At 31.8% G+C, this 11,744-nt stretch overlaps 1 protein-coding gene across 2 annotated transcripts in view; it reads left to right on the top strand.

The window, feature by feature from the left end:
- The first annotated feature begins 5,262 nt into the window (after window positions 1-5,262).
- The window catches only part of Cad89D (cadherin 89D), a 97,664-nt gene continuing 91,182 nt past the window's right edge, over window positions 5,263-11,744 (top strand). For both annotated transcript variants that reach the window (XM_088242754.1, XM_088242753.1), the window contains exon 1: window positions 5,263-6,140. In XM_088242754.1, coding sequence (XP_088098880.1) covers window positions 6,074-6,140 — 67 coding nt within the window. In that variant the 5' untranslated portion in view covers window positions 5,263-6,073. The remainder of the gene's footprint in view (window positions 6,141-11,744) is intronic.

The raw sequence follows: 11,744 nt of genomic DNA, 5'->3' as shown, positions 1-11,744 counted from the left end.
TCAATATTTGTATTGCCAATAATTTTGCATGAATCCTTATCAACAAATTATCTTATTCTTCCCAATTTTTTTTTGAAATCTTTTTCATTCTAATGAATTTCTCATTTTTATTTTCTTTGTATTGCGTATTAACTGTACAAATTTAACTATTTTATTTGATTTATTTGAGATATCAACAGTCATACAGCAAATATGTAATAAAAAATATAAAATGAAATCAACTAAACATTATATAACAAATAAACAAGTTGGTATATTTATTTATTTATTAACACCCTACGGGCTTTTACTTATATAAGGAATTACATTCAAGTGCAGCAGTGAACCATAAGTATGTGAATTTAGTTAAAATTAAAGATAACAAGAAAAATGAAAAGATCAATAATAAGTAAAAATAAGAAAATGTACCAACGTACATAGAAAAATATTTAATAAATTTACATACGGAAACATACACACATACACCGCAAGACAAAAAAAATTACGAGTTTACCTGCTACCGCGCCCCTTGACTTTACTGAACCCTTTTTCTAAGAAATCCTTTATCGATACCCCTTTCTTTTGTTTAATAAATTAAGGACACTATGTGTCACCTTTCTACAATATTTACATTTTAAAATGTCTCAACAGTCTTGTTTTACCCGCGTTTGAGTGAACATAACACAACAATCATGGAAAGTGCAAAGCAAATGTCGATTGCGATAAAATCCAAAATAATCACATTGTCGCAAGAAAACATATCTAATTGTGAAATATCTCATCGAGTTGGGTATTCAGAAGGTGTAGTGAGGTTTTTATTTAAAAAAATCCAAGAAACTGGATCCATAGAACGGAAAAAAGGAAGCGGACGGGGGCGCGTGACATCTGCCCGAGATGATCGCTTAATAAAAAAAATTGTTATGCGCGATCGATTTTTAACGGCACCTGAAATACACGCAGAGGTGCAGTCTACCAGCACATCAACATTTTCAGTAAAAACAGTGTCCAGGCGGCTGTTGGAGCATGGTTTCCAAGCACGGAGTCCCGCAAAGAAACCATTACTCACGGACAAAATGAAGAAGGCTAGACTGGATTGGGCGAAAGAGCACCAGAATTGGACCTTGGAGGATTGGCAAAATGTTGTTTTCTCTGATGAATCAAAATTCAACCTTTTTGGTCCAGACGGCAGAAAGATAGTTCGACGAAAACGTGGGGAAAGATATCATCCGTCGTGCGTCACTCGAACCGTTAAACATTCACCCTACGTGATGATTTGGGGGTGCATGACAGCATACGGTTTAGGACCTCTAAATTTTGTACAGGGTACGATGAATGCCATTCAGTACAAAAAAGTGTTAAAAAAACATATTATTCCAACAATCGAGGACATTACGCAGTATACCGCGGACCCAATTTTTCAGGACGATTCTGCGCCGTGCCATAGAGCCCGCACTGTGAGTACAAATATATATATTTTTAAATGCATTTTGTGACCACATGATAAATAATTTATTGTTTTTTTATAGATCAATGAATTCAAGGAGAAAATTGGCTTAAAATCGTTGACGTGGCCCGGGAATAGCCCTGATTTGAACCCGATAGAAAATTTATGGGCGATTATGAAAAAAAAAGTCGGGAAAAAAAAATCAAAAAACATTGAGGAATTAAAAAAAAACTTAATTCAAGTTTGGGAAGAAGAAATAACATCAGAAATTTTAGATTCGCTTTACGCTTCTCTAAATAATAGAATTTTACATGTTATAAAAAATAAAGGTGAATTCACTAAGTACTAAATATTTTTAAATGTTATAAATATGTTTAAATGTAAAATACTTTAATTTAAAATAAAGCGATAAGAACCTACTTCTTAAATATGAATTAAAAAATAACATGTCTTTTATTATTCCATCACAAACACTCGACCATAAATGAACCGTTATGGGTCTCTAAGGTTCGGGTAATCTGATACCTGATATATAATGGCAATTTCTAAGTACAATTCATGAGTAAGATTTTTTATTTTAACCTTGAAATAACGAGTAGTCATCACATATGTCAAACAATATAAAAAAAACTAATTAAATATCAAGAATAATTCATTATATGTCAATTTTAGTTTTTTTTGAGAACTCGTAAATTTATTTGTCTTGCGGTGTACATATACATACATATGAGTTTATACATTATTATAGAGAAAAATGAGAAAAAAAAATTGTAAATAAAAAACAATATTAAGAAATTTTATACAAATTAATTTATAACCTTTTGAATACCTAAACCTATATTTATATAAAGACAGACGAAATATATCAACTTCACCATACTCGTTACCTAGCCGGTGTAGTCTAGGTATAGGTGAATTGTAATAATAATTGTGACTGCCAGGAGATTCAAAAAATAACGTTAGCTGCCGAGTATTTCGAACAGGTACTTTTAAGCTGATAACACTAGTTAATTCCGGGACGTCCAATACGCCATTTGCTATTTTATATAAATTTAATAAATCATTCATAATTCTTCTTTTACAAAGAGTTGACATATTTAGTGTACATAATAAATTATCGCAATCAATATTTTCAGTGGGTATATTAAGTTTGTAATTGATGAATCTAAAGAATTCATGTTGTACTCTTTCTAACTTAAGAGGTATAGAATAAGAATTTGTGTGTACGTGAAAGAGAAAGAGTGAGGGTGAGTATGTATTAGGGTGTGAAAGCGAAGATAAGGGTGTGTGTATATGTGAATAAGTATTTATTTATTTATTTAACACTTTATAAACATATACAATTTATATACATATAAGCCCTTATATGGGCATATTTCCTTAAACCAATTTCTTCCTACCAACTCAAACCGTTCAATTTGAGAAAATTACAAGTACATGGACGTATTAAATCTTAAAATGTTATACAAAATGAAAAACAAAGATTAACAAAATAAAGAAAAATAACACTTTACCACGAAGTGAGGAGAGGGTATGGAAAGTAAAGAAGAAGGATTAAAGAACAGCTTTATTATTTACATAGTGATATTTTAATCTTGACTTAAATGTAAATAAAGAAGAGAGCGTCTCTAACATTAGTGTGTAGATTATTCCACAATCAAGCTAAAAATTGGAAAATTGTTTCCAGGCGTTGCCTAGTAGGTGATTTGGTTCAGCCGGATGAATCTCACCCACGTGATAAAGGTTTCAGCTCATTTACTTCACAAAAGTCAACAGATGGAAGAGTTGAGGAAATGTGGATGTTCAAACATTGTCAGAATGGTGAATGTTACACAGTGTGTAAAGTGGCCACTTAAACCAGCCAATGACAGGTCGTAAGCCCTGTAAATGCCTAGACTTCCACATTCCCTTCTCAATTTTTTTTCCCTCTGTTGAAATAGTATGAGTATGAGCAGCTCCCTAGGGAGGAAATCCAGCCGGTCTGCAAGCATTTGGACATAATCAAACATTGTTGTATAAATTTTGTCTTTGAAAAAATCGAGTAAACTTATGTATTTTTTTAGACATCAGTATAAAATTGTTGTACAAATATAATAATTATGTAATACGAAAAAGTTCTATGGGCGCAAAGAATGAAATAAATTCATATAAAAAATGTGTAAGCATTAAACGAGTTAGTTGTTATTGTGAGCCGTAAATCTTTAGCATAAGAAATGAAAGTACCATACATACTCCCCACTACATGATGCATGTCGAAGAAGCGTTAGCAGGGCCGGTTTAAGTAAACTTATATATCAAATAACGATGCTTATTTAAAGAAAGAAAAAATCAATAACAGTGTATTTTTTTACAAATCAGAAAAAACGTGGTGAATGTTTATTTATTATGTATAGGGCCTATTGTAAGCCAGTACGTTTTTTTCACATAAAATAAATATAAAATTATGGGTTTGCCTACCATACAAGAGGACTTGGATTCTATTTATTTCTAGAAGGTTGATATGAAACATTATCCACGCAAATATATCTTAGTCTCTGGGCCCCAATTGCAATTGAACGTAGTTATGCAGAAAACAGACAGCCACAGAAAACTCAAACTAAGATAACATAACTTTTGTGAAAATAGTGAATTATCAAATCCACAACTGTTGGAATGTTTTTACTTTCATAAATGATAAAAAATGCATATATTTGTTTTTTTTTTCAAATAAAAAATAAATAAACCTTTTTGATTAGTTTTAATGATTTTTAATGTCTGACTGACCACCTACGGTGTGCATTCTTCAAAAAACAGCCACAGTAAAACTTATGTATGTTGTGTATTGAACATATTATTTTATATTTATATTACGGTACTTAATTAATTTCTTATAATAATTAAGGATAACCTTTAAAAAATTCAAATTGTGTGTTCAATAAATTTTGGTGATTTTTTAAAGTCAGGCTAACCACACAAATTGAAGTACGTATTTCGCAAAAAAAAACAGTTAGATCTAATGTTGAATGGTACCTCATTCAAACTTTGATTGTAGGAAGTAACACTCTGTATTAAACAATGTTTTTTACCACGGGTATTTTTAAATTAATTAATTTACAAAATTCACATTCTTATGTATTCATCCACTTCAGAAAAAGAGTTTTCTGGAGGCATTAATCTTCCCATCAGCATCTATACCGTAAGATTTTTCTAGTTCTGTGGATGTCAATTATGTTCAAACATAGGTAAAATGGTGAATGTTACACGGTTCGTAAAATGGCCACACAAAGTCAACACAGGGTTTTTGGCCTAATACAGTTAAGGGTACGGTATTATTTAAATATATATATATGTATTCGTATGAATAAATAAATAATACAACTTTGTTTTTAACCATAATTTTTTTTCCACCGATCGATTTCAGAGCTAAATAAGCTTCTTTCTTAGAGTATACTTAAGTATTTTTATTATATTTTTTAATTAATTTATTATATTAGTTAACTAAAGAATAAAAAAAAATGAGAAAGTAAATTTTCTAAATATTAAAAATATATTTTTGCCCTATTGAAAAAAAACGTTTTTTCTCGTATTTGTCCTGGATATCAGCAAATTGAATGTGGTTTACAGTCTTGTTCTGTTGGGTACAAGATATTCTAAAAAAAAATTGTGAATAAAGGGTAATCTATGACGTTGTTCACAACAAAGTATATTAAAATATAATTTAGCTTTGAAATTGAATCTAAATTATAAGCACCAATATTTACGATCGGGGGGCAGATACCAAATACCATGCACCCGGTTCTGTTAAAAATTGTACCCACTTCCCACCTGTTGCTTACCTGTCTAATAACACTTAAGAATCTGCAGTCAGTTACCGTTACCTGTATTGGCCGGTGTTGAGCTGCGCACTCAGTACAGTACTTCTGCAGATACAGTTCGTAATACCCGGTTTGCTGTGCCCAGCACCGCGATCCCGTTCAACGCGGAATAGCCGAGGTAGCGCATCGCGCGTTATGAAAGCGCTTTCTATAGAAATATCGCGCGGGAATACCGAGTAAGATACGAGAATTGACCGCTGACGGGTCTACTTGTCCATCGAAGCGTCACAATAATAATACGTTCATCTATTTACCTTCCACTTTAAATGGTAACTTTTATTGCGCTGCGCATTCGGCGTCCAGTTTGAAGCTTAATGTTACTCGCGCTACATTTGCAGAAAATAATGCACGACTGTAGTCACTTATTCGAGAATTTATTTTTCACAATCAAAGCGAAATTCCAGCTAAAAATAAAAATGATTAAATTATTTGATTAAATTATTTTGTATTCACGCATGAATTTTGAACGGTCCAGATTGAAAAAAAATCAAAGTAATTTTGACAGTTCAATGTAAATATTATTAACACGCCGCATTTAACATCATCGCGCGTTAAAAGTAATTCAATTGCGAGATTGTTCGCAAGAAGTACCTTAATCGCGAGTATACTCGCAAGAAGTGTCTTAATCGCGAGTATATTCGCAAGAAGTGACTTAAATGCAGTTTGTGACTGAACTGCGGATACATTCGTAGAAGATGTCCCGCGGAATTGCGAGTGATGTGGGCAGCTTAAAAGATAGTAAAAAATAGTGTATGTGAAAGGATTACCTGCTGATTAGAGAGAAGAAGTCAGCAATATGAAGGGTCACCAGATTACTGGCGTCTTCTTCGTCTACTGCGCATGTCTGTTGACATCAATAAACGGTAAATAATCTACAGTATGTAAACTACATAGCAATTAGAGTATAATAAAAAATATGTGCCAACATCACCATAAAAAACTCATTTATTTTTCTTGTTTAAAAACGACTTTATTTGCTGTTTGTAGTAAAGTTCGTACATAATACATATGTTTGGCTTTAAGAAGAAATGCGGTAGCAAAGAAATTCGATGAACAAATATCATCAGTACACCATTTTTTTGTCACTTTCGCAGATGCACGTTGCTTCGGGCTGAGTATGCCTCACTAAAAATCGACAAAACCGAGGTATCGTCTTGTTTTCCGCACCCCAAAACTGAACCATCTTTTTAAAATTGTTTATCTTATTTGCATACTAAAATCCGAAGACGGCAGGGTTATGGGTTTTTTTATTGTCCTAGCTATCGTAAGAAAAAAAATATCAAAAAAGTAAAACAATAGAGACACGTCAATGGTAAATATCTGTAGTGTGTAAAAACCACTGTTCGAGAGCCATAATTCAAAGAGAAAATACGGGAATACGTTTAAATGAAGAAAGGTCAGTCCGCATTTCCTCTTAATTCATGAGATCTAAGGTTTGATTTTCGACATGGTTGGCTTAAAATATTTTGTTACTTCAGTATAAACCTAGGTATACTATTTAAATACAAAATAAATTTCAGAGTTTTCAAATAAAGTGTGACGTATGATTATTGGTTTTAATTTATTTAACACAGAAGCGTACCCGGGCGAAATAAAAAAAGTCATTTGTGAGGAACACAACCAAACTTCTAAACGAGTATTATCTGCTCGATGGCAACTCTCAGGAAAAAAATTGACACAGAACGTGTTTTTTAATTCTCCCAGACATAAAAATAACCAAACCCAATAATAATAAACAATATACGAGTATTCTTCTTTTCATGTATATTTTTTTTGCTTAACTTCTGTATCCATAATATATAAAAGTGAAATCTGTAGTTGGTTTAATTATTTTTTAAAATTTGATCTTAAACCATGTATTATGTTAAAAACTGTATGATATTCTTAATAAATACAGGGAACCGGCTAGGAGACACAATTTTAGTGATAAATTAAGTGAAAATAGATCTCGTTTTTGTGATCACAACGGAAATTGAACCCGAACCTTTGAACCCATACAGTACCATAATGTTCGATATTTTCGAAAAAAAAACATTAAATTCTAGAAATTTTCTTTCACCCGTCGTCGGTGGGTTTATACTCATTATCACATAGTAAAACATTTTCCACTTAGCCCATGTTTTAACATTAGAATTTTTAGAACTCTTCAATTACTTCATTTATTATGCAATTAATCTTTTGGTGGCTTGTGTGAAGGGCATCGGAAGAGTAAAGTAATTTTTTTAAACAATGGTGATGCTACTTTATTGACGTTGTTAAGTTTATATTAAATACCACAATCACAAGGAATATTTGTAACTAGATTATTTAACGGAAAAAAACCGTTTTTTTTATTGTTTGTGTGATTGCAACTAAATCATGAGGAAGTATGATACTATCCTACATTAGCTTTCAATTTAATTGTCTAAACTTGCAGTTAAATAGGGGAATGAAACCAGCAGGGTTAACCTTAAAAAAAATCGTGGTAAATAAAATTGAAATTACAACCATATATTTATCCAATAATTTTAGAGCTATCAATTTTATTTATTGAGTTTATTTAAAAAAAATAAAATTAAATATTCGTCAAAATTTAAAAATTAGTTATTGTGTCTTATTTTTTTCCTGCAACATAACATTTTTGAGTATCTACCACCAAGGGCGAGTTGAGAAAATAAATAAAACAACTTTGTTTTTAACCATTATTTTTTTTCCACCGACTGATTTTAAAGCAAACAAACTTCTTCGTCAAGGTTTATGTAATTTATTAATAATTTCTTATTTTACTTTATTCATGTTTACTAAATACTACACACGAAGCTAATAAATCAAGTTTTTTTTACAAAAATTAGAGGTTAAAAACAAAGTTGTTTAATTTATTTTATCATAATGAAGAACCACAAAGTATGTGATTAAAATTAAAAATGTTTTTAATTTAAGCTATGATGAAAGATAATTAAGCAATTATTGTTGTCAATATTTTTAATGCGTCCAAATTTTTGTAAATAAGGACAGGATTTCACTCGGAAAGGAGTTATTAAAACTACATTTATTTATGAAAAGGGATTAAAAATGTGCGCATTATCAGAGTTTATTAACTCTCATAAGTTTGCTTAAGTGCTCATTTTACACACTATTTAATATTCATTCAAATATTGTTTATAAAATTGACAGCTAAAAGAACAATTATTTTAAAAATCGAAAAAAATAATCTAATACGGATAGTGTAATTCAGCCAAATGAATCTCAAACACATCATTAAAGGTATAGACTCTTTCATCATCATCATCATAAGCTCGACAGCCCTGGATAGGCTTTGGCTGAATCTAGGAGTCTCCTCATTCTCACCGGTCTGCTGCCTTTCCTCTCCAGTTCCTCACTTCCAACATTGCAGCAGTCCATCCTTCGTATTTCGGGCCTCCCTGGTCTTCGTCGTCCTTGTGGCACAGAGACAGTTAGGCGTTTAAGTATAAACTCTAACTTCCCAAAATCTAACACTTGGAAGAAGAAAAAGTATGGATTTTCAAACATAGCCAGAATGATGAATGTTACATAATGTTTTTATTACACACTAGATATACACTACATGCACCATTAAGCACCCGTCTTGTCAAATCCGAACTTCTAGTCAGTAATCGTGAGGCAGCGTAATAAGGCGCGATATAAAGCTTTGAATTTACGATAAACTGGCATCCACAGTTAGTCATTTTTTCTCTGCTACGCGTTTTGCACGGCAATATTCACGCGACAACGCTCATTTTCATGAACATAATTTCAAATAATCGTTCTATGAAGCATCATCACTATTGGATTAAACCCCAGTGACTGTACTGAAGACTGAATCTGTTTTACACAAATCCTGTCAGAGAGCAGCGTCTCTGTCTTCCTTGTTATAAGTTTTATCTTTGTGCTCTCTCATATACATATGTGTTGCTGAATTAGCGGTAATTCATTTTTCGCTTAGCAAGGATAAATATTTTTTGGATTGACATCCAGCATAGTTATACGAATATTACTTTTCAAATACGGTGTGGAAATGTCCATTTGAAGATTAAAAAATATACGAGTTCATAATTTAAAAAAATAAGAGAGATATATAAAGTCTTGTATTCTATGTCGACTAGTGTGACATTACAGCTACGCAAGAGTTTAATACATTATTGCAGTAATTTCTCTATTTTTAGTGAACTCCCGTGTTTTATCCTCTGAATTACAGATAACGATTAACGCTGTTTTATATTAAATAATGAGCTAGTACCAAAAATGTTCATAAACAAATTTAACCTAGACGGCCCCTTCGGGCGGATTTGAATCCCCCATAGACCGATTTTAATTAGATAATTCAAGTATTATTAAAGCTATTTGCCGTATTTTTTTTGCAATTGTAAAATTAATAGAAAGAAGCATTTTTCTGTTTTTGTTTTTAAATTTTGAAAAAGTAGTTTTTTTTACTATTAAAACAAAAAAAAAACGTTAATAATAAAAGGGAAAATGTCACTTTGTATACATAATCATTCGACAAACTAACAAAAACAGTAAAAATACACGAATGAGTAAAATACGTGAACGTGAAAACATGAATAAATTATTGCACGGTCATAAACAATTCCAACGTTTAATTCTCCTGACTCCATATACAAGTAGGCGCTGGGGTCGTTTGATCCCCCCGTTCGGATCATGTGTGATTTTTGAATGCTTAGTGAGAGAAAAGTTAAATGAGTAATATAGCGTGTAAAGTGTGTACACGAACCAGCTGATGACAGGTCATTAGCCCTGAAAATGCCTATACATCCACATTACCTTCTCTTGTTCTTGTCTTGTCTAATTTTCCTTTCTCTAAATTGTTGTTTTCCGTCAAAATTATGAATTTGGGTAAAAAGTTAGATGATACAATCCAAGTTGCCTATTCTGACGGTTTCTTTAAAACGAATCAACTTTTAAATTACTGAACTTTTTTTAATATGACTTATTTGGTGCAACTTGTCCTACATTTTTTTCTATTCGTGGAATGCACAGCGCCATATTGTAAAGCGATTACTCACTTTCGTTTTTTGTTTAATTTGTTTGTTCACTAAATAAGCGAGACAAATTTAAAAACGACTCGAGTGGTTAATATCGCGCAACTCGAGTAATCTTTTTTTACATAAAAAAAGTACAAACAAATCTCAATAGAGGCTGAGACAATATTTTGTAAACCACATTTTTTTCGTTAACAGCTTCTTAAATTAAGCGTCTTGGAAGTTTATCCCGATTGATTTAATGTATTGGAACAAAGATGGAGACTTTCTCTAAAACTGCCTAGAATGGCGGGCTCCGTGGTTAGAACACTTGTCTCACGCACGGAAATTATCGGGTTTGGTTCCCAGTAGGAACGCAATTTTTTTTTTTCTTTCAGAAAACATACAGTCATACATAATAAGAATTAAAAACATGGATTTTCATTCATATAAAATCCAATTAAGTTTTCATAAATTATATAAAAGATGTAAAAATTTAATGTGACAAAAAAAAAATAATAAAAAACTTAAGATAAAAGAATAATCGCTTACATTTGCGTTTCCTATAGACGTTATTATTTGTTATAAATAAAAAATACCGATTGCACACTCCAAGCCATCCATGCACACATATATGAACGCATATTTAAAACATAGACAAAACACAAACATTACATGCGGTACATATAAATAGTAAAAGCCACTCAAGATGTACATTCAGCAATTATCCCAAATAATCAACTCCATGAATATTTTTTTTTATAAATGCAACGTGCAGTTAAAAATATCCACAATTATTTTTACATGTACGTCTAATAAACGTCAATATAAAATAAAGAATGTGATTTTTTTTAAGCATGGGTATTCTGTGATGTAATTCACCACTGTAATTGGGTCTCGTGGCCTGTTGTGGAGTAAAAAAAAAACTAGAAGTCAAGGCGTTTAAAGGGCAAGTGATTTATGATCGAACATTTTAAGTGATTTTTTTGGACACTGTGATAGCGTAGGAACGCCGTAAATTATTATGGCTTTCGGGAGGCATTGTAGGAAACAAAATAAAAAATTAGAAGTTGCTCGATATTTTTAATGAAAATTGCGAAGATGGTAGCTAATGTGATGAATAAAGTGGCACAGGTGATACTGTACGCGCCATGATCTCTTTCTCACGGAAACAATGTTTTCTGCTCCACATTCTTGTGAGAGCATCACCCTGGTAGACCCTCTACTCTGTCGGTGTAAATCAATAGTCCAGCCTCTCTTGAATGATGTGGTTTTCTCTTCATCAAGCAAATGCGGAGAATTTTATTAAAGGGTCCAAAGCTGCGATTACTTATTTTTTCCAGCACCACTGTTATTGTCTTAGGCCAAATAACAAATGAAATAGAATAATAATTGTATGCGTTTCGTTTTGTTAGAACATAGTTCGATGTTTTATGAAGACGAAACTAATGTATAATAGTAAATCTGTACAGAAAACCAATGTCATTCATT

Source organism: Micrasema longulum, unplaced genomic scaffold, assembly GCF_059751315.1.
Source record: "Micrasema longulum isolate JH-2025_06_02 unplaced genomic scaffold, ASM5975131v1 h1tg000163l, whole genome shotgun sequence".
In the NCBI taxonomy this organism is placed as follows: Eukaryota; Metazoa; Arthropoda; class Insecta; order Trichoptera; family Brachycentridae; genus Micrasema; species Micrasema longulum.
This window is presented reverse-complemented; position numbering and strand designations above follow the sequence as displayed.